Source organism: Vanessa tameamea, chromosome 9, assembly GCF_037043105.1.
Source record: "Vanessa tameamea isolate UH-Manoa-2023 chromosome 9, ilVanTame1 primary haplotype, whole genome shotgun sequence".
NCBI classification, from domain to species: Eukaryota; Metazoa; Arthropoda; class Insecta; order Lepidoptera; family Nymphalidae; genus Vanessa; species Vanessa tameamea.
Window position 1 is genome coordinate 3250476 of NC_087317.1, and position 25263 is coordinate 3275738.

The 25263-nt window shown below is 36.0% G+C and overlaps 1 protein-coding gene across 4 annotated transcripts; it reads right to left on the reverse strand.

Annotated features, from left to right (window-relative positions):
- Positions 1 to 476: 476 nt before the first annotated feature.
- Positions 477 to 24995, reverse strand: LOC113394867 (uncharacterized). 4 transcript variants are annotated; one of them, XM_026632312.2, is made up of 15 exons: positions 24828 to 24995; positions 24178 to 24302; positions 21294 to 21385; positions 18875 to 18984; positions 16663 to 16843; positions 16365 to 16444; positions 15101 to 15237; positions 8777 to 8934; positions 7695 to 7842; positions 7436 to 7626; positions 6955 to 7059; positions 6798 to 6881; positions 4835 to 4891; positions 1381 to 1553; positions 477 to 1141 (listed from the first exon to the last, which is right to left on the reverse strand). In XM_026632312.2, exons 2-15 carry the CDS (start codon positions 24263 to 24265, stop codon positions 1072 to 1074), a joined length of 1674 nt encoding a protein of 557 aa, XP_026488097.1. In that variant the 5' UTR covers positions 24266 to 24302; positions 24828 to 24995; the 3' UTR covers positions 477 to 1071. The 4 variants fall into 4 exon arrangements, with proteins under 4 accessions (XP_026488097.1, XP_026488095.1, XP_026488100.1 ...); XM_026632310.2 differs by lacking the exon at positions 24828 to 24995 and adding an exon at positions 24381 to 24646; XM_026632315.2 differs by lacking the exons at positions 4835 to 4891; positions 24828 to 24995 and adding an exon at positions 24381 to 24646.
- Between the last annotated feature and the right edge of the window lie 268 nt (positions 24996 to 25263).

Sequence of the window (25263 nt, forward strand, 5' to 3'; positions counted from 1 at the left end):
GATAATAATTAAATGAAAAAAAAAATTGTTGTAAAAATCGCACGTGAATTTAAATAACAAGAAAGTATTTAAAATAGTGATATATAAAACCGTTTATAATAGAAATAAAAAAAGTAAAAGACAGGGAGAGGTCGCGTGGACCAGAGTGACGATTTCTGTCGGTTCAGTCTACTGTAGCCGCGTAAAAGACCTTCGTTCCAATAAAACAAAAATATACAATGTCTAAGGTTACGTATAAATTAAATACATAGACATTTATCTCGTGAGAACAAGCGCTGTATTGTGGAGAGAATTTTGTAGATCTTTAATAATAATATAAGTCGTATATATTTTGTAAGCATTATGTGCATTAGATTTGTATTTAAGCATTTTAAAATTTTCTTCGAAAAATTTAAAAATTGGTATTTATAAATAAACAAAACTTTTATAAATTGCGAATATAAAAGGAAAGTCGTGAAAAATAAAAAGACAAACTATGCTTTTTAAAACCGTAAATTTATTAAATTACAACCAATAAATTATATAATATGTTGTAAAACCATATCACGTGTAAATGCACAGTCGCGATGTAACAACAACCCCCCACCCCCACTCCATTAAATTAATAACGAATACATCGTTTATTCGAAATACGAATATTTTAAACCATTTTTTATAATTTATAAGCTCAGGTACTTACTATTAGACTTCGATATAACATAAACGATAACAATTGAAATAAATGAATGAAACCAGTGTTTCGAATTACATTTACAAAACAGTGCTCTCTGTACAAAGCTACGTACGATGTGCGTGCGAGCGTAGCTTTATGCTGACTACTAGACAAACTAGAAGCGCCATTAGAATCGGAGTTCGATTACCTAAAATAAATTTATTGACAATAATTAATAATAAAATTATACAAACAAAACGAAACCGATCAATGTAGTAACGTAATCGAAACGACACAGGTCAGTCGGCATGGGAAACAAGAAAATGAATTTATATACTCGACTTATAACTTTACACACGCAAAATGCGGAACATACGACGAGCGACAAACGGATCCGTAACGCGGGCCCGCGAGCGCCGCTAGCCGCTCACGCCCGACACCTTCTTCATGATGAGGTCGATCTGCTCGTCGATGCGCGGGCTCGTCCCTCTGCGGATAAATCGAGCATACAGTTCGCGTCATGTAACTTTGCCGCTTTGAAACCAGGGGCCAGGGAAAAGGCTGCGCGTGTGTCATAGTCTTGTACGTAGAAAAATAAATAATTGTACAAGTAGTTAACCGTATCGTAACTATTCGAAGTGATGAATCGAGGTTAATTTTCAACACTTTTTTTATTATGTAGTCAACAATCTCGGTAATACATATGACGGTATGTAGTGGAGCGTTACCGGAAGGCGGCGGGGTCGGGCCCCACGAGCGCCACGAGCTGCGGCACGTCGTGCGAGTGCGCGGCGAGGCGGGCGAGCGCCGCCAGCGCGCGCCACAGCGCCTCCTCGGGCGGCGCCCACGCGGCCAGCTGCAGCGCCGCCATGCACAGCTCCACGCACACCTCGTCGAACACCTGCGACGAAAACCGGACCCGCACACTATTACCGACGCGACTTTCCCGGGTGACATCAGATCGTATCCCAATCACGTTAATCAATTTATACATTTCAATCGGACTACAGCCGCGATCGTACCCCTTTTATATTCTTCGGCGTATCGCCGCCGACGATTCAGTCGGCTCGCAGTCACGACGATGAGTCTCTTGAAACATCGGGCAGAGCAAAAAAAAGTATGGTCGCGGTTCAAACCCATACAAATATATATACATATACTTTAGAGTAAAAATATCACGTAATAAATTACACTGAGAAATATTACCGATCGATCGAATTATAACTACGGATTAATTTGAAGCACCGAGGTGTAGCGGTGCCTTCTACGCAACTCTTCACCGAGCCCTCCTTTCCATCACATTTATTTTTAACTAGCAAATCGTCACAGCTTTGCACAGGTAGAATAAGGTTCAATATATAAGGTTTATATTGTAATATATGTAACCATATAGGTTTACTGGCATCTTTATATTTCAAACAATTTACACAAAACGTATTGAATCAGGTATAACTTCAGTCAACCGTCGTTGTGAATCACTGCGTATATTGTTGAAACCTGTATAAAAATCCGCTCGGTTCCAACGTAAAGGAGCGACTTTGCTTTATAAGATGTAGTGAAGCTAATTTTAGCGCATACGTTGCCATCGTATACACAAGGTTCTAAACGAGTTTTTTGGATCGACGACCTCTTTAAGAAATAACTGGACTAATTAAATATTACAAACGCTTTCTGTTTCCGATCTTATCGTGTATATTAAGAGACAATTTTTTTAAAGTGATCACAATAAAGCAACCGAAATGTACTTATATTCATATTTTCAAAGATTTATAAAAACGCTAACTTGTTAAGAATATACTTAACTAATTATCAACCCCGACTTCGTTCGCGTTATAGTGGTTGATGGTCAGATGTTGGCACCAAAAGCCTATGTGTGTCCTTTCTTGGAGTTCAAGCTTGCTTGTTTGCTTGCTTGCTTGCTTGGAGTTCATACTAAATATCATTAAATTCAGTTCAGTAGTTACTTTTGCATTTATAATAATTAATTAACAATAGATAATAATGAATTAACTTAATCGTATCAAATCGTTTGGGGTGGAGTTTCGTAAAATCCGTATATTCTTAGCGCATATCTACACCCTTTAAGGAACCTACCTTTTTTATGATATCGGTAGGCGGACGAGCAAATGGGCCACCTGATGGTAAGTGGTCACCACCGCCCATAGACAATGGCGTTGTAAAAAATATTAACCATTCCTTACGTCACCAATACGCCAACAACCTTGGGAACCAAGATGTTACGTCCCTTGTGCCTGTAGTTGCACTGGCTCACTCACCCTTCAAACCGGAACACGACAATACTGAGTACTGTTGTTTGGCGGTAGAATATCTGATGAGTGGGTGGTACCTGCCCAGACGGGCTTGCACAAAGCCCTACCACCAGGTTTCAAGTTTGTAGGTGTTATAGTTTCTGAGATTTCGTGATTAATCAGTGAGTGGTATTTCGCTTTTATACATATAGATTAGTTCAACATATAAGATTTTAAATTAACATGGTTATTTTACGAGACTCTCTCTCTTACGAATGTCTTGTTCTCGTGAACAAGACATTCGTAGATAATGTCGAAATATCGAGCTCCACCAAATAAAAATAAAAAACATGGTAAATATCCCGTTTTAAATACTGTTAGTTCAACATAGTTCAACGACTGCTATGATTTTATCAAAGCATTGACATTATAATTATTCGTTGATATAAATTTTGAATCCAATAATAATACAAAGCCACGAACTGCACTGTGTCCTATGGTGACGTTGATAGACGATGGGTCTCAGTTTCAAATATACCAGAAGAAAAAAAGATGAATATATTACATTGAATAGTATAAACAATACCGAAAACAATAATAATTTTATATTCCTTTTAAAATCAAATCGTCCATTTTTCGTACGGTGAGGTTCTAAAACAAATGGGCAACCTTCCGTCAAATCGGCCATTTGCTAGTATGGTTAAACTTTAAATCCATTGTAAATTGAGCTCGTTCAAGTTAATTAAATATCTCCAATATATATCATCGACCATTCTACAAATCTCGGTCTACAATATTGACAGCAAGATAGGACGGATGTAACAATAATTCATATTTGCACACGAATGTAATGAAGCGATAAAACTAATTCAATTAAATGGCGCCTTGAAGCACGAGAGTTACTTTGTGTTCTGATAACAAATCAAGGTCACGGAAAACCCCTGCAGTTATTGTGTTTATTGTAGCCTAGTGCTGTTAGCCATGACTTTGTAGTTTTAAGGATATCGAACACATTTGTTTACAGTACAATATGTTTTGATTACGAAATTATTATTAGTTTGGTAGTAGGGCTCTGTGCAAAGGAGTCTAGGTTAGTAGTAGGGTAGCCAAATATCACATATTCTACCGCCAAACAGTAATACTTATTATCGTTGTGTTCCAGTTTAAATGAGCCAGCGTAACTAGAGACACAAAGGACGTAACCCAAACTAGGTGGCGCATTGGCGATGTAAGGGATGGTTAATATTTCTTACGGCCCCTATGTCTATGGGCGGTGGTACTAATTTCCTTTAAGTGGCCCTCTTACCATGGTACCATGCAGACGGACCTACATACATTTAAAAAACAAAATATTTGACTTGAATTACTCTCTGCTATTGTATTTTTAAGTCTCTATGGATCGTTTGAACGCAATGAAACCGTAAAACTTTTCGAACCTTGGGAACTGAGCTGTTATGGCCCTTGTGCCCGTAGTTACACAAGGCAATCTACGACGCAGTCGTAAACTGCGCGTCAGAGCCTAGTAAATATTTACGGCGTATAACTAGCTGATGAGATTAATTCAAAAGGTATCGCGTTATAATACTATTATTATTTTTTCCTCAAAGCGATATCATATAACGGCATATCCTTCGGCTTTCAAGAAGAATCTTGTGTGTAGGACGAGATGACATACAATCAAGAGCAATTACTATATACTCCTTTACTACCAGATGGATCAATCAAATCAATGCAGAAATCAGGAAAACGCTCTGTTAATTTTAAGCTGACATCGAGAGTAAATGTAATTTGGCTATCTTCCAATAACAAAACTTTTAGGCCCTCGGGCATTGGAATTTAGCTAACAACGAGGCAGAGGTCCCGGTAGTCGTGGCCGTTAAGGTTGGGTGATAGGTGTTGGTGGTGAGTTGAGGGTGGTGGGTGGTGTAGGTACCTTGGAGCGCGCTCGTTTAGGCAGCTGAACGCGCAGCGCAGCCCCGAGCCCGAGTCGCTGCAACAACACATTTCTGCAGCGCGACCGAGTCGCATCTCAAAACTGATTGAAATCAAACTGAAGAAGACTTTTTGTATGTATAGATTTTAGAGGACTTGAACTTGTTAAAATTAAAAAGTAATTATACCAAAAAGATTTAGAGGATTTAAACAAATATATTTACAAATAAATGACAAAGTACTTACTTTACATTAATGAGTAGAAAAACTAATTAGCAAAGAACGAAGTTTTGAAGAAAGTAAAACATTATCATACAACCATGCCAAAATAAAAGAAAAGCTATATAGCTCGAATGACTGGCCGACTTAATTCGGGACATCCTAATAGAATTCAAATGTAGCAAGCGAGAACAACCTCATGAAGGACACATACTAAACACAGCAGTAATTGTTTGCAGCCATTCTTGTTAGTTCTTTTTTTTAAATATTTTTATTATAAATTTTATTAATGTTTCTACAAAATATCATCAGCGTGAAAGAGATCACTGCAACGTTAACCATTGTTGCACGCTTGTATATATGTTACAATGTATCGTGTTTGTGTGCCACAAATATTGTAAGTAATAAGTGGCGTTCAAATGTCAACAATTTTTTTAATAAAATTTTTGTTGAAACGATAACTCTTCAAAAGAATTAAAAGCATCTTGATTATAATAAATACAATTTTAGTTTAAGTTTAGGTTAGTGATTAAATATTATTTTCAAACAATAATTTTATTATTCACATAGAAGCGTAGGTAACGAGATGTTAAAATGATTGATAATATTCATTTTAAATTATTTGAAACATTTAAATAGTGCAAAATATCATATGTAAAGTTGCGGGTTTCACTAAAGATGCAAGAATTATTATTTCCTACTTAAATAAAAATTGCATACTCTTGGTTAGGGGAGGACAGGGCACCTAACAACTGCCGACACTCCCTCCACACCACCCAACGATCCCAACTAAGTCGAAAACTAGTATTCATGTAATCTACAATTTCATTACTATATGGCATTTTCAAATCATTAAAATGGAACTTAAATTTTTCACACGACCTTTAGATCTTAAAGCTGCAATATACCCTTCGACTTTTTGAAAACGATCGCTCGGTTTTTAAAGTCTTAAATTTGCTAAGAACTTTTGAACGAGTTAATATTGGAGCTATTTATTAAATGTAATAATGTTGTTGAACTAGCTTAATACGTTACGTCAAATATATCGATTACGAAGACGGTTTAAGGGTTTCTTCTGTCAATTGACATCCACAAAAATGTTATGAGTATGATTTGATTGAACCCAGATTCGTTTAAAGTCTACGTGTTTTTACATTTTGTTTGGTTAGCTAACATAACTAACCAATATAATAATATTATTTTAAGCCTAAGTATTCAAAATATATTTAAAAAATTATATCGTTTAAATATTTTACATTTTTTGCTTCCTTGTTTGTATAAAAAGGCGACCTGTCTTAAAAAAAATATGTCACGATAGAATTAAACTATCAAATGTGCAAATTAGCTCAAATGTTTATCGTGTCAAAGAAATCGTGTGATTCAGGAAGACGACAGCGTGTTCGTGAAACGTCAAATATGAGATAGTGCTGCATGGTAATCTCGTATGTTAAATTGCGATATCCGACAGTGCGAATTTTCGCGTTTAAGGCCTGAGATTATTTTTTATAAAATAATCAAAACCCGTTTATATCCCGATTGTTGAACGATTCCTCCGAGGAGACCATTTGGAGCCTAATACACTACGTATTAGGAAGTAGTAGAAGGCACCGTCATCGTCGTATAATTAATAATATCAATTGAAGTTCTCCTCCGTTGCACATAAAAGTAAAATCATGATACACGGAGAGTGCGAGCGTGAGTGAAAGTGAAAGAGCGGAGAGAGCGATACTGACCACAGTCTTTACCTCCTTGGTGGCCACGTTGTAGAGCAGCGCCGTGCCCGCGTCGCGCAGCGCCGGCGCCTCGCTCAGCACGCAGTGCACGCACACCTGCACACACACACACGGTCAGCTCCCCGCGCACACCCGCCCGCCGCACCTCGGTGGTGACGGCCGTGCTCACCTTAGTGGTGACGCGGATGTTCGACAGCGTGTGACCGTCGCTCTCCCACTCGCTGATGTACAGCAGCCACTCCGACGAGGACGTGTTCTCGAACAGGTTGCACATCTGTTTGCAAATGATCAAACATTAGCGGCAATTGTGGCTCGTCGCTCCATTATTATAGATATTTATGATACGATTATTTTAGGGCATAGTTAAATAACCAATTGAGAGAGAGGTGAAATTTGAAAAGTCATCACGTGAAATAATTCTAGTTGTAGAACTTACATACATTCTTCGGCAGTCTACCTTAGATACCTACATAGATTTAATCTACATGAACGCATGTTGGCTTTGTTAAATCGGTTGAAGTAAGTTATAGTTCAGAAATTCTTCGCTAGCACATTCTTGTCAACTGCAATTATCGTAAAACTTTGACAAACTCCAATCCCATTCTCATAATATGCGAATATGAATATATAGTCGAAACGCTATAACTCACGAAGACAGCGAGCGCAAGCTGCTCCGTCGGCGGCAGCTTGTCCACGGTGTGCGCGAAGGCGAGCAGCGCGTGCTGGCGCCGGTCCTGGTGCAGCAGCAGCGACACGTCGTCCCGCAGCGCCGCCGCCGCCAGGCAGCGCAGCGCACACACGCGCGCCTCGCTCGACACGCCGCCGTCCCGCAGCACGCGACCTGCGACACACCGGCGATGCACTGCCGCCCTCCACTCGCCCCGCCCGCCCTCGACCCCGCGCACTCACCGATGAAGGTGAGGAACTCGTCGCCGAGCACCCAGCTGCCCTCGCCCTGCACCAGGTACTGTTGCAGCTCGTCGAGGCTCTGTTTCTCGTCGGCCGACAACTCGACGCCCTCCAGCGCTTTGGTGAACGCTTCGAACTCCTGTGCGCCCTGTGATATTTTGTGCAGGGAATATTAATAACGAGTGGGAACATATTCTAAATAACTTGATTACGATATGGACATATAGCGATATCCGCTCATCTATAAAATCTAAACGTATATTAGTCTCAAAACAATAATTTAAATGTAAGCAATAATTATATCATATTTGGCTTTCAACGAAGTTAGCATCATTTCCGCCTACAGCTGGCGAGACATCAAGTCCAAAACATCTTATTACTCATACTCAAAGATGTGCTCACGTGGACTCTTCTGGAAAAAGTCCCAATCCAGCGATACATAGCTTCAACGCTCACGCGCTTTTTATGAAGCCATTAAATTATCTTACTCACGAGTACCGGTACACTGTACAACAAACTTGAATCATCATTTTGTAAATACCATAGGGAAGAGGTTAATGTAAGAAGACAATTGGCATAATTTAATTTAAATCTTTAACAGACATATAATATTATATATTATTAAAATTTGAATCCTTATTTATCTTAGTGCTCTACGAGTATGAGTTGTTTTTTTTTAAATATTTATTTAAGGTAACTCGAAAAAGCAGACGAGCAAATTGGTAACATAAAGGTAAATTTGTCCCTAAACATCAGAAGGATAAAATGCACTTTTTACATACACCACCCAGCACGGGATCAAAGGTGTTAAGTCCCTTGAGTCTATAATTACACTAGGTTACTCACGCTTCAATCCGGAACATAACAAAACAACACGTTAGTGTTTGACTGTAGAACAAAGTCACAATGGGTGATACCCAACTAGACAAGGCTACATAAAGTCCTAAACACCGATAAAAAAATTAGTGTTGTTTTATAATATATCAGTTTAGCGTTCCCTAGGCGCTCGCTATACAAGAATAAGTTTAAATTAAAACAATCGGCCTGGAATTTAAGTTTGGTCGGTTAAGGTCGGTACTCACGTCGATGTCCCTAAACACGATAGGCGGGTCGCGCTCGCGGCGTCGCTGCTCCTCCAGGCGACGCTCGTCGGCCTCCGCCTCGAGGTCACGCGAGCTGGGTCCGGCGCGAGCTATGCCTGCCTCCAGCGCCTCCACCGCCTCCACTGCCTCCGCCATGTCTACGGATGACACACTGTTTACTGCACTTAGGTGGATATAAAAACACCGCCAGACATTTTCGGAGATATTTTTTGTCAGTGTCATTGCACCTCTGTGAGTATTGTATCTAAATAATATGTTGTCTGCGCAGCTACATCACGTACCACTAGCAATATCAATGATAATAAATTAATTGAATAAGATGAGATTATAAATTTAATACCATATTATGCTGTCATGAGCATAAAACAGATGTACAGATACTCATGTATAAAGCACCATCCACAACCACAGTACGCGCTGAACACGCTACGTTCTGACAGATATTAATCGAAGGAGTAATGTCCATTCGAATGACATTAACCTAGAATTTGTGTTAATTATTGTCATTTAAAACTTTATATATTTCTATTCAGACACCATTTTCTAACTATATAAAGAAAATAAAACTAAGAAACTAATTATAGAGTATAAAAATTAACTATGTTATCTTTCTATGTATGTTAACTTTTAATTTAAACAACAAAAAATACTTGTGCCCTATCCTTCACTATCTTACGAGTAGCTATCTAAGTGAGAATATTTAGGTGTTGCAATGTAATGCATTTTGCAAAAAATCTTAAAGAGCACCTATATTTTTTATCCAAATGAGCTGTGATATTGATCTAACCGAGTCTAAGAAGTTTATATATAACGAGTTATGCAAAATTACTCATTTGTAAATGGAAGCAGTGTACCGAGCCGATAAAAAAAAATCGTTAAGTGCATCCATCAATCGTGGAAGAACATACCGACCACTTTTCCGAATTGTGTTTTTTCTTTTGCCCTACTGGATTTGGTAATGAGTTATGTAAAATAAAGCGGGTTAAGGGTGCATCTTCTTGGAATGTGTTAATGCACCTCCACCTAAATCAAATTATTTTTTATATGTAATAGGTAGGCGGACGTGCAAATGGGTAATCTGATGAAAAGTGGTCCCTAATACCCAAGCGGTGGCGCTGTAAGAAATATTAACCATTCCATACATCACACAAATACGCCTTCAACCTTGGGACCTAAGATGTGAGGTCCCTTATGCCTGTAACACTGACGCACTCTACTTTCATACCAGAACACACCAATACTAAGTACTTCAGTTTGGCGGCAGAACATCTAATGGTTTCCACAAAGCCAAACTATTAAGTAATATTTTACCATTTCAAAACATTTATTCAATGTGTATTATACTTATTAGAGGGTCAAAATTAAAATCCAATCAAGGTGAATCTGAGATGAAAAAAATTAAAAAAACCTCAGTGGTTTTTTTTGTTGGAAAATTTTGCAATTGTTTAAAATTTTCAATATAATAAATAAATAGCTATGAGGCGATGTTCCCTTCTAAAGAACGGCCGGTTCGGTGCGGTCCAAAAAAAAATTCCATCGATCCCAAATAAATAGGATATGAATTAGCGAATGTTTAAGATGAAGCTAATAAAATATTTACATTCCATAAATTGGCCACAGATATTATCTAAACTAAATCGATAGGCTCTAAAATATTTACCTGTCCTGTTATGTTCGTAAACAAAATTTTAATATGAACAATTATTTGTTTTAAATATTTATAAAAGTCCAAATATTTTAATGAACGATAAAATTATTACAAAAAAAACAAAAGCATAATATCAGACCCGGACCTAGAACAGAATTTTGCTTAAATTAATTTTCGAAATCATGCTCTTATCCATATAAAAAAAATCTCTATATCTCTTTTCCTCCGATAATGTTTATTTTATTATATAAAAAAAGCCCGAATACCATGCAACCAATATGTAAAATAACTAATCATGACAATAGAAGATTTTCTAAATTAGGTATAGCCCTTAGCATCACATATAAGGTTTATGTAAAATTTGTCAGTTATTGTTAGAGATTCTTTCTGATACCAAATTACTAAAGAGTTTAGTTCAAGGTCTATAAAACAGATTGCACTCCACTCGTCAACGGATATTACACAGATTTAGTTCACGCGCACGCTCAAAACACAATTATTGCTCGCCGGCACCGGCCGCTTTTACGGAGAGATATTTTAAGCGAAGCACATTTCGAAATGAATTTTTGTTTAAGCATTGTTTTCATGATTGTTTTAATTTTTGTTTTAGGTTAAAACCTTCGTATACATTTATGAGTTAATAGAAGAAAATTAAAGGTGTAGGAAAAATGAGGCATGAGGTTGACATATATACATACCGAACGAAACAAAAGGTTAACTATAACACTTGATCTATTTCCAGGCGATCAGAAATAGAACGCGAAACAGTAGACACAACTGGAGCCGCGACACGTAGTCACAGTATACCGGTGATTCCCGGCTTTTCTTCCAAAGCGCACGTGGCGTGTTCTCTATAAATACTGCTCGATCCTGCGCGCGAGTAGAGGAGCGCGTCGTTGGGTCCGGCCTGCACTACTGATCGCGGCCGGCGCTGGCGCCGCGCCAGGCCAGAACCGCCCGCCCCCCACGAGTCCCTCGACACCATATTTATAATACGTATTCATTCGTATACGACGCTCCATAAGCACGTTTGAATCAAAAGAAAACGAATCCGGGAGAGGAAATTTACGTTAACTTCATCATAGATCCGGGGAAATTGCAAGGGTGGCGCGGCGGCGCGTGAGTGATTTTGCCCGACCTATTTGAGGATCGTTCAACCGAAGTGGAAATAAATAGACGAGGTCGATCACACTGTCTAGTGTTACGAGAGCTCTAGGGGCTATTCACATTACCAAGATCGCATGATGTATGTAGTACGCGTATATATACGACCGTCCGAGCCAGCTAACACCTGCCTATCATGCAGCTTTACTTCTTTTCCTAACAAAGATTTATTCATTGACATATCGTTGCTATTGACGATAACGAACATCTAGTCAACATTAAATTTTAAGACGAGTATTTAGAACGGCAATTTTTTATCATTTAAAAATAATAAAGAATTTCGTGTAAACTTCGAAAACGTACAACCCTTCAAAGTGTGGATCGTATACATAGTATTAACGTGACGTAATTGAAGCCCAATAAAGTATATCCTTGCTCGGATTGTTCATTGCCATTAAATAAATTCATTACATTTACTTACTTTACATTATACGTTACAACTACTAAACTCAATAACTAACATTGTATGTACTTTATCATTGATGTAGTTAAAGTCAAATTTGGTGACCATAAGAATATAATATTAAGTCATTGATTTCACTTCTACCTACTATTAACTGGCTATTATATGGTAACACATGGAGTCCGAGTCCACTTCATGGAACCTACACTATGCCACATATACACCATAATAAAAATGCAATGGTGATTGGTTGATTCTGCTCCGGCCTACATACATTTTTTAAATGAAATATGTGGGCCGAAGAAAATGTTGGTAAGTGGTCACTACCGCCCAGACATTGGGGATATTAATATCGCCAATGTGTTCCTTGTGCCTGTAGTTATACCGTCTTACTTCGTACCGGAACACAACAATACTAGCTATGCTGTTTGGCGGAAGAATATCTTATCAGTTGGTGGTACCTACCCAGCCAGTTTGCATAAAACCTGTCCATTAATATTAGTAATTGTTACATTAACTGGTTATCTAGTTGACGTTTATATTTCCGAGCGCATGCGTTGTAATTAAAGCTACTTAACCTTGCCACTGACTCATACATTGTGCACATTGAAGTTCTATATCTTTAAAATTCCAATAGACGATTGTCTTAAACTCGCTGATGAGATATAACTCCAGTCTGATTTTTGAATTTCAATGTAGTCGTGTAGATGATGTGATTACCACGGACCGAGACATCATATCTTATGGGCAATACGATATTCTAGCCCATGGGAAATGAACTCAGTTATCACCCTTACAGTTATGGCTGTGAGCCAGAAACTTTTCGATACTATAATTCATTAATTCGATTCAGAAGTAATGGCAACATCAAACATGTTCTCTTTCGAAGTAGATTAATTACTGCATTGATTGTATTTGAATTGAATATATTACTATTTAATGTTCCGGTATTTATCGAAGAATTCTCGACATGATGATAGATGGATCATGGAACGGATGTGTGGAATGCTTGGCGACGTGATTAACAGTGAGTCTACCTGAGACATATCATGCATTCCTAACTGCGGTATAAATCTATCTCACTGTCATGACTTCTACGTCTAACGTTCCAATTGTCACATTTATTGTAAATCTAAACAATTTTTGTCACTAATACAATTTAGATATAAAACTAACAGTGTTTCTTATAACATATATTGTTATATTCAACATGCACAAGATGACCAACGTATGGTAGTTCATAACTGATAAAGGAAAATACCGTTAGCAAAACTACATTGTCTAACTCCTCGACTCAAGAGGAAAGAAGTAAGTACCAGCCTGCTTAAACATTCTATATTTACAGGCTACCATACAGAAAGTGTACACGCTTTGTGTTTTTATAACATAAAATAAAAAAATGAATATGTCACAGATGTCACCAGATCTATGTAACTAGAATGGGTCGATATTAATCGAAAAAATTGAAGTTCTTCATAAAATATCATCCCCAATGCAAATCCTTTAGATGATGTATTTTTAACACGTTGTAATAATTGTTTCGAAAATTGAAAAAACGTGAACATTTCTATAGAATACAAATTTTTAAACCGATCTTCACCCTCTTGGAAAATGAATTTAACAAATGCATTTTAGTTATCTTTTACTCATTAACAGAAGAAGAATAAAAGTTTGAATAGAAATAACAAATTTATATTCAAACTTTTATTCTCTATTTAAACACCTTAGGAGATTTTTTTGAAAAATCTTTCTATCAAGGAACCTACGCTACATAAGGAATTTATGTGCAAAATTTGATCTACAGCCGTTATGTTAATATCAAATATTAACTTACTTTAAAACCTTACTAAGTTAAAAGGACGGTAGTACAAGTTTTCTAATAACAGACATTTTGAATGTGTGGGAATCATATATATTACGGATCGGCATACGTTTTGTTACCTAGTTAAATTAATTTGGAAATAATTATCTGTCACAGCTTATGTGCCAGGAATCTCCACGCAAATGCCAACAACGACTTTAATAAATGTTTCTCAAACGAATTAACAATAAAAATGTATAACATAAGATAGAAGAAAACTTAAAATTGACGACCGATCTTGCGCCACCTTACGCACACGAATGGTACGGTTTCACGTACATTTTTTTGTTTTGCTAACTCTGCGCGATAGCTTCGGTGCGATGCGTCTCTACATTTAAAGATCCTTTGCCGAATAGATGTGGACGGTTAGAGTTGTCAAATTTATACTGTAACTTAAGCAATTAAAGTACACACTTATACCAACGATAGTGAATTAATGTTTTACTTGGTGGCAGGGCTTTGTGCAACCTCATCTGGGTGGTTACCACCCACTCTTCAGATATTCTACCGCCAAAGTGCAATACTCAGTATTGTTGTGTTTCGGTTTGAGTGAGCCAATGTAACTTGTCACAAGGGATATAACATCTTAAAAGTTGGTGTAATTGAAGGAATGTTGAAAATTATTTCCTACAGCGTCAATGTCTATGGGCGGTGGTCACCACCTACTGCCTACCTAATACATTAAAAAAAAAACAATTCTTTGCTGTGACAAAACAAGTTTGCGAATATAAACTAGTTATTGTCTTCGTTACTTATGTACGTGTAGACTTTTAATTTGTTTTTGTTTTAGCAATTATCATTTGTTTTTAAACGTAATGGTTATTGTTAAAATTACTCATAAGAATGGCAAAGTAATGCATAAAAAACTAAGATTAAAAATACTTTGAACAGAAGAAAAAGTTGCAGCATCACCATTTCTAAGAATGAATTAAACCATAATTTACCTATTTTATTTACTTAAATAAACTAAATTTAACAACGCCAAATAAGGACAAACGACTTTACTTTTTAAAACTAAGGCGAGATATATTTTTTTACATTGTCTCCTACTACAGAACAAAACAACGACGACATTCATCTTACATAAAACGTTGCATGGCAAACGAAACCGAAACACATTACTAGTTTTACTAAATTATTTTAAAAAATTGCTGTCTCTACTAACATAAGGTACTATCCGCCATTTATAAGTCTTTAATTTATGGGCAGATTATACAGACTACTCACTCTCATCTTCCTCTTCCAAGAGGTCCCCTCCGTTCTGCTCGCGTTGCTTCTTGCGTTTCTTCTCTTTGCGTCTCTCCTTCCGCGCAAGTTTCTCCGCTAATGTATTTCGCCGCGCCTCTAATTCTTGGGACACCACTCTTTACAAACGAAATTAGTTTATTCATATTAATATGTCTATTTATTTAGATGAAATTAATTTCTAGAGTAACCACTGTCTACTTGCCGACTCTTTGCTCTAGAACTCACATTCAATGTCCGACTCGCAAATCGCTCGCTTAACCGATCCTTTTCACTTCGTAACCGATTCATTTAATATATGAAATAAATAAATATGGATTTAATATATTATTTATTAACGTAACCTATGAATTACTTCAAACTAAAAAATGATAAAACTGTTTACACGTTTTCGTATTAGCAAAATTATAACCAGAAAGAAATAAAAAATAACTACTGTACAAATCCTAACCACGCCGAATGGTGGCTACAATTCTAGCAGCATTTCCGCGTTGAAATGCAATTCCGATTACCTGGACAAACATCAATCAAGTCCTCTGTCATCGGTACTCAAAATAACAAACGCATAAACTTTTCTTTTACTATATATAATAATGATATAATTTTCGTTGTTTCTAAAAGACAAACTACGCTATGCCAATCTACAAAAAAAGAGCACGCGATCAGTTTCACAACATTTATTGTGTCGGTCAGCGGGCGAGCGGCCGCCGTCAGAACGGCTTGTGCGGCGCGCGCAGCCACGCGCTCAGCCACGCGCACACGCCGCGCCGCGCGCCGCCCGCGCGCCCTCTGCGCGTTCCAATTACGGACGCATTACTGTGCTGAGTATCGACATTTAGACGTTCTACACCACTGCTGTCACGACTCGTCGAGTTCGACAAAAAAATCTGTATAATATGACCAGTCGCAAACGGGGGTGCAAATGTCGTCGTTCGCAGAGCAGAGTTCATTAGTTCCGTAAATCAATATCAACTGTACATTATAAGACTCAAAATTGTCATGACGTATCAGGAGGATCGACGTATCCTAGATGGGACATATCAGTCTTACGGTGAGACTTGCAATTAAGTTAAAACGAATTATTTGTATTATTACTATAAATTCAACCTGGATCGATATTAAAGTAACGTCTTTTTATACATTTTTATCGTTAACTAACTAAATAACCTATTTGTAATATTTGAATAATTTATAGTCATACACGTCTAAGGTAAATAAAAATGTAAATAGTGTGTGGAGCACTAACCGTGCTTCCTCGATTTGGTTATTGAGCGTGAGGTAGTCGGGGCTGTCCCGTCGGCTGTGTCGTACGCCGTTCGCGTACACCTTGGTATGGACAGAAAGACGAACGTAAATTATCACAATCTGTGTATTGTATCGCAAAATAGAATACAACCACCAAAACTCAACATGTGTGTGTTAAAATAGCTGACGAAGGATTTTTTGTTATAAGCGTCCCCTTCACCACCATTTTTAAAGCGGGTTAACGTTGTGCAAACATTTTAAAACAAAAAGCAATCGGACAAAGACAAAAAGAGCGGCACCTGGTCGCCGTCGGGCACGAGCGCGGCGAGCGCGGAGCCGAGCGCGGTGCGCAGCGGCGCGGGCAGGTCGCGCTGCGGCTGCGCCACGATGTGCTCGGGCACGCGCGCGCCGCACGCGAACTGGCTCACCTCGTCGCTGAAGTGGTTGCAGTTGTGCTCCAGCAGCCGGTACGCGCCCGCGCTGTCCTTGTGTATACTTGTACGTTACTATTACGGTTCATGTCGCCACGATATGTACGATGTACGTAGCGAGAGATCACACTTATCGACACAAAAAAAGCAGTAATTGAAATACCATACAAGTTAAAATTCTAGCAGATATATTAGACTATTTTTGGAACGAAGTTCTTTTACGCGGCTCACAGTAGTGTATACAAATCAAACGCCACTACTACAAAATAACACCCCCCCACACACACGCACACACACACAAACACAATTACCTCTCTTTCTCTTTTTAAATTTTTAATTTAATTTTTTTTTTTAATTCATAAAGAATTTTTTGTAACAATTCCATTTCTTGTCATTTAATTATTCTTTAACGTTATTAATTTATTTAATAATGTCTGTTATGTAAAACATACATAAAATGTAACGAAATGGACTTTGTTTCAAAAGGGGACACCACTTTTTAGAACAAAGTACCTCGACACCTCTTTTTTAAATAAAAATATAACTGATAGAATAAGGGCTCTCGTTTCTGGTGGCAATATTTGACGCCACTATCGTCTAACATTGTCGTTGAAAAAAATAATCGTTAGTGGACAGGACCAATGTTTTAGATAATTACAAGATACGTAAAATATTAATTATGAAACCTTTTTGTTTCGGAAAAGGAAGTAATTCGTTTTCGATAAAAAAACAAAAGAATCTCGCCTAAAACAGTGGTACCTGACCTAACCTCAAATCTTTACAACAATCGTGAATAGTGAAAAGACGGATAAATTTCCCATTTTCGGAGATCTCACTCTGCACTAGCGCCACTCGTGGCGAACACAAGCGCGATATCCTTCATTACGTATGTATTACGTTATTTCAACCTTTTATAATATACAATATAAATAATTTTAGCAATTAATACTTGAGATTGGTTAATATTTCTTTCAATATGTTTTTGTATGTTTGACTCGTAAGTAAATCGAAACTAAATTTTATCAATGATCATTGCGCTACCATCTAAACTAAAATGTTATGTCCCTTATGCTTGCCTACTCACTGATAAAACTGTTACACACAGCTGTTTGAAGCCAAGTGAGAGAGCCATCTTCCCTTCAAACTAAAACACAGCAATACAAAGTATTGATGCCGGTACAATAACTGACAACAGGTCACCCTTGCCTAATAAATGCATAAAATTAATGTGTAGTTAATTTTGCTGCATATTAACTTTAATCCAGCTGTGTAAATCAATATAAACTAAATTAACCTTATTTTTGTAATTTTGATTACAGAATTGAGTATATTACATTTTACATTACATTAGCAGCCTGTAAATTTCCCACTGCTGGGCTAAGGCCTCCTCTTCCTTTGAGGAGAAGGTTTGGAGCATATTCCACCACGCTGCTCCAATGCGGGTTGGTGGAATACACATGTGGCAGAATTTCGTTGAAATTAGACACATGCAGATTTCCTCATGATGTTTTTCTTCACCGCCGAGCACGAGATGAATTATAAAAACAAATTAAGCACATGAAAATTCAGTGATGCCTGCCTGGGTTTGAACCCGAAATCATCGGTTAAGATACACGCGTTCTAACAACTGGGCCATCTCGGCTCTTTTTGAGTATATATCTTGTTTTTATTTCATAAGATTTCGTTGATCATATTTCCAAGAAATCTAATGAAATAGGCATTAGTGTTTTATTTGAGTTATTATATATATATAATTCATTCCATAATTGTCATTTAAAAGTAAAATATCGATAACCAATTCCATTCGACTCAATGTTGTCAAGAATCGTAAAGATTTGGTTCCTATTAATGTCATACAGTGTATATGTAAGTACAAAAGCAAAACTTTGTATTCCTGAGTATCACATGAAAGTTGAATGAACCAATATAACAGACACAGTGGATAATATCTTAGTTCTCCAAAGTTGGCGTCATTTGGACTGTAAGGAATGTTTAATATTTTTTACAGTGCCAATTGTGTAAGGTGACTTACTATTTGATGGTCTATTTGGCTTTTACACTGTAAGAAAAATATACTAACGTGTAGGTTGTGGTGGCAAGCCCCTGTATGTACTCGTTGAAGACAGGGAAGGGCACGAACGTGGTCCCGAGACGCATCACCTGGTGCGGCGCGCCCAGCTGCGTGCTGCCCTGCAGTGAGGAGACATCGGAAATTTAAATTAACCGCACTTTTAGATCTTTAAATACAATACTGATTTTCTGTTTCGATAAACATTATTTTAAATTCAATGATTTCATCCTCTCCCATCGTGGATAATATTTAAAAAATGTCGTTTTAAAGTTCATTGGAATAGTTTCGTTTATAAAAATACGAATCTCGCCCACGGCCGGTTTTCTATGACATTTACAAGAAATTGAACATGAAGTCACCTTTACTATTTTAGTGCATTCTTGTTGAAAACGATCGTTCATGCGGCCACTAACTGTGAGCGAGCAAGAAACTATAGTCTAATGAAGTTTACACGAGTCGGAAAGGGACGGAGTATTTACACGAAGACAGAGGTTATTCCGGGTGAAGAATAAAGATCATATGTCTTAGAAAGGAACCCGAAAGTTTCACGTCGTTTGCCATTATCAAAATATAGATACAAGATACTTAGTTATTTCGGAGTGAGGTCCAAACAGACTTTCATATGTCGTTTTGTATATTTGATAGCACTATAAATCATGTTTACGATTTTATTACGATTGTTAAATACAAAATTCTCATCTCGGCTATAACTATAATATATTCATCGTTCATAAATCGTATTAACGAACCCACAGTTATTAATAAAATTGTAATGAAACCCACAAACCATTTAATCATCAAAGAATTTAATAACATTTAATTAGATTTTATTTCAAGAACTTGTCTTAAATCCATTATTTAATTGTTATGGAATGCGGTGTTTACAGCAATTATTACCTCATTGTCAGTTTGGCGAGACGCCCAATCTCGAATAGAATGTTTACGATTAGCGGATATAAAGATTTACCAATGTAATGTGAACTACATTACAACGCTGATCTTTCGAAGAACGGCTCATTCACTAGTGGCCGATTTGCAGAGGCGGTGTCCACGAGTCAGATATACAAAAATAGCTTAAGCGCGTGAAACTTGCGACGTTTGATGTGATTTTTTAATTATACGACTAATTTTAAACATAAATACATAATATGATGTCTGTATTCATAAAATCTATTTCTTTTAAAAAATACATCAATAAAATAGCATATTATTCAATACGTAAGGGTGAAGCTAATACTTGTTGACTTCCAGGCGGGATATATTATATACATATATAATAATATTTAACTAACATAACTTTATATTTTAAATGTTGGCATAGAGTAACTACTGAGTTTTTTGCCGTTTCTTCTCGGTACAATCTACATTCTGAACCGGTGGCTTCAATTAATATGGTTTTGAAAATGACGATTCAAAAGTGCTCGGAAAAGCCTACTTGAATAAAATATATTTTAATTTTGTAGTACTATACTTTTAAGATATAACTACATATCTGTCTTTAGAAGAAATCTGTATATAGAAATGAATATTGAAACCGCAATGTTTGTTTCAAAGTTCACGTTTAGCAATGCAGTATTGCTAAGCATTTGTGCATTTGTCCGTTTAAAAATAGAGTAGACGCGTATTTGTGCATCGGCTCCGGCCGCCTACTGCTGCTTACGGAAAAACTGCCTGACTGGCACATTAACCTCTGCTGGCGACTGCGAAACATTGCATTGCCAATTGCGTGGTCAGAAATACATAAAACATATCCTTTACAGTCGACGATAATTTCATCAGTTCGTTATGTCGAGGGAATTAAATGTTTTAATATAGTTTAAATTGTCCACGACAAACTTGCTTTATAAATTTATAACGGTTTATCAGCTGACAAACAATTATTGATATAATAAAACAAAATTTTGAAAATTTAAAAATTGATTGAATTTGAACATTCTTAGTTATAATATGTTGACATTATTTTTAAAGTATTCATGATGTTATCGGTCCAGTCTATTTATAGTTTTCACTACCAATAAAAACAGAATATTTCAATAAAATGATGCTTGCTCGCTCGGCCTAACGACTTTGATAAACAATACATTTCGTCTTGAACGTGTATTCAATCGATTTTTGCTGCATGCAAATTTATTGAAAGACTATCGTAACCGTTCAAGTCATATTCGATCGATTCAAAGGCAATTGTGTTCGACTATTTGATTCGCTAGACATCAATGAGCGGAGTCTTATCTTACGTCTGATTTAGATATGCAGTAAAATAATTGTGACGGATATAAAAACTGACGGGTAACATTTTATTAATAAATTTTATTTTATTAATTGTTTTTCATTTTTTAATGTGAATATAAATTGGGTTTCTTAAAATGATAACATTCCTACAATATTGGACCAATAAAATAAATAAAATAAAGTGTTTTGTTTATCATACCGGTGCACAGCTGGTAACACCCGCACCACCGTAGAAGTACTCCCGCTCGAACACCACCACAGACGTGTGCCAAACCCCCTCGATCTGACGCCCTGGAATAATAAAAAAAAAACGATTACAATCAACATATCCCTTCCTACCTTCTTACATATTTGACATTACTTTGATTGCATTTTAAAGATATGTAGAAACTTTAATACAAGTTTATAATCTGTGGCTTGCAACATCAACATCACGGTGATACAATACCGATGACGTAAGAGAAGCCGTAGTGCCGATTAAATGTAAGCCGTACGAATTACATTGGTATAATTAATTACTACAAAATGATTTATTCGCTACAATTATCAAAAAAAAAACTAAATAAAATTGAATTATGTTAAATATTTAAATAAAAAATTTATTATGCTCTGTGTGACACAAATGTTTAAAAGAATAAATAATAAATAATGACGTCAATAGCTTAGAAAACAACATTTAATTCATCCATGTACTAAACGTAGACCACAGAAAGTGCATTAAATTTTAGTTGAAACGGTTGGAACAGATTTGAATTTCAGTTGCAAAATTTAACCCAAACAAGCTGACTAGTGATGTGAAACTAAATCTGGCAATAAATAAATAAATAGTTAAGTAGATCACTAAAACCGTCCTTGGAATATGTAACAAATAGCAATGAGTGGGTCGCGACCCAGTAGTGATGAGAAAGTAGGTCACCTCAGACAACAATATAGTCTATTGAGAGTACTGTAATTGTTGTATGAGATAATCGTATCTAATATTATTAGATCTTCTGTTGTCTCGCTACGTACCCACCCAATCAATTTAAAAATTCAGCTCAAGTCATATCAACATGGTTATATCAAAATTACTAATTATTTCAGATGTATCAAAGCCTATAAATATATTTTTCAAATCGTCTCGTTTAAGCAAAATTAATTGAATATATATTTAATATAGTTTATTTATGCTGACCACACCAATTTCGTACAGGTAAACGTTTCCAAACTATGTGTATGCTAGCAAATTAATTTCGTTATAAAACAATTTAATTCACGGTGCGAATACGGGTGGGTTTTGTTCACGCTTCATTCACAGCCTATTAGCCTATAGACGAACATTTGCGCTGTTTTACGGATATGCTACGACAGTTAACTCTCAACTAATTCTCATGTGATCTTTAGTGAGGTCGCATCCAATTGTCAATGAAGAAAATCACATATATAGACACTGCGCCCAAGACACGGGCTTTCTCAGTTGGGGGGCCAGGATTCCAATGAATTTTGTAATATTTAATTTTACAAATAATGATTTCTTATTATTATTACTTCTTTACATATCTGAACCGCTCATTTTGAAAAGCTAATGTCACAAATGTTTGGTGTGCCTTAGCTAAGACGAACTTCGGTCCGAATGTATAAAAATATATACGTATGTAAATAAAAAAGTATGATTATTCGGACAGTGTACTCGTCTTTATTGCCCCTCCTTGTTATGATTCTTTACTAAATTATAATTCGCCAATCAAGTAACACTGGTATGCAGTTAGTTTGTTTATGTTGCCTAATACACACTGGTTCTAAAACTGTTGCAATAGCACAAATTAAGCGTATTAAATAAAGCAATACAGATTAAAATAACACAATATTAGATTGAGGAAGAAATTACATGCGTTTTTCTTGGATGTGCCATTAAATTAAAAATAATTTGATTGTTCTACCATTTCTGCGATTTTTAAGAAATTGATGGATAAGGTGTTTATTGTACATTTAATGCAACTATTAAACGATTAGCCCTCGTAATGAAACTATGCAAATAACGAGAACATCGCCCCCAAAAATATGCATCGTTTATAGAGCACATGAAAAACGGTTTCCAGTTCGGACAGCTGTTCAAAAATTTAAAAGACGAAAAACGTTTGAATTTATTGATGTGAGAGAGATAATTTATTGGCGCTTCCAGTCGAAAGTTGGCAAAAATATAACAGGTATTCCTAGCTGTAGGGGAAATTTAAAATGTCTTCAAGACAGTCCAAGACGGCGCTAATAGCATTCATCTATTTTTATAGACATGTCACAGTAACCACTATAATATCATAAAATATTTCGGTTTCTCTGACGATGACTTCGGCGATGTGATTACGACGCATCCACTCCAAGCGAAACATGTCGAGCATTCCTTGATAAATAACCCAAGTTAAACCGGTGTAAATAATATTACTTTAATGAACACAGTTTATCTAATAGTGACATAACTAAAAAAAATACAAAATCATTGATATTTTGAAATCATTTTCGTAATTACTAATATACATTTACAGTAACAATTTTAATCAAATAATTTACAGTTTTTTAAAAGTTATAATTTTAAAATTTTTTATAAAATCACATTCTATTTACTTATTTAATTCAATGGATACTTTTAACAATTTGTTATCCAGAAATACAGAGCATACAACACACTAACCATGTATAAAGTGAATATTACAACTGTTCCTAATGTACGCTTAGCGACCTAGTAGTTACTCTATGAGGATACAATTCCCGTATTCCAATAAGAGTAGACATGTTACATTTTGGATTATTATTTCATAAATTCTAAGTAGCTGCCTGGAGCTACAAAATTTAGCTGCAGCAGACTCACTTGCCTCAGACAGCACATAAAGTCATTTATTCTGTGCATATTTTTTCAGTTGAATTGATTGCGTTTCCATCAATTTTATGTTAGGATAGAATTTAATTATATATGGAATGAAGGATGTATAGATAAATTAAGGTTCATGTACAATACCTCCGGCACACTTGACTGGAACTTGGTCGTAATTCAGTGTGGGTAACATTATTAATAAGATATCAATACAGTATGTGATTAATAATAAAATTACCTAGTATAGCTGGAGACAACACTGAGGCAAGACCATTGGTGAGGTCATAGATGTAAAGGTCAACAGGCACTCCTTCTTCACCGGCCATAGTTCTGGATGTGATGATCCTCAGATTCAGATATTATCTATAAAACACATCACTGACTAAGTCACTTCTAGTCAAACAAATAAATTAACATAAAATTAATACTTTAACAACTTACACTTATATAAATCAACTACATCCACATATTACAATTCAAATACAGATTGTACAATATTTTTTTAATATACACAGTTGTTTTATTATTATATTATACTTTAATTATTTTCTAAATGGATATTGAACTTTTTGAAACCAATACAAGATAAACACAAGTATCTTTGTACAAAATGCAATTCGCGAGTTATTACGGTATTCGATGCGCACAGCGATGGCACGCGTCGGTGCAGCGCGACCGACACCTGTGCCTCGGCCCTATCCTACAGAACTATTCGCCGCCCACTTACTACACATTAACTATTTTTAAGTCACATGCCACGTGAAAGTTATCTCAGAACGCTCGTGTCTAGCGACAGAAGTTATCATTATAATCAATAGAAATTAAAAAAGAGACATTATTGAGGATATTTTTTTATAGTAATTATTATTGTATGAAATAAATTGTTACCTTATTATCAATTGTTGTTGCTCATTTGTAATGTATTAATCTGTCTTTTTTGCAAATAGCATTAGGTACGGATTTTTCAACTTTATTTATTTATATTATCCATTTTTCAATGTTATTTTTCGTTTTTATTTCAGAAAACATTATTTAAATAATGACAAAACAATTATGACTTTGACAATTTAAAAATTTGACATTCGATATAAGCGTTCTGAACCTATTTTCAAACATCTTGTGATGAAATTAGCAAAAAAAATACCTATAGCCTATTCCAATGAAAATAGGAAAAAAGATTAACAAACCTTAAATTAACATATTTCATGCAATTTGTTAATAAATCAGCTATCATGTGAACTACTACGAGTTTATGATTAATATATCTTTATTTATAATACAACACGATCACACTTAACCACTTATTTCCATGTTAATTTTATTT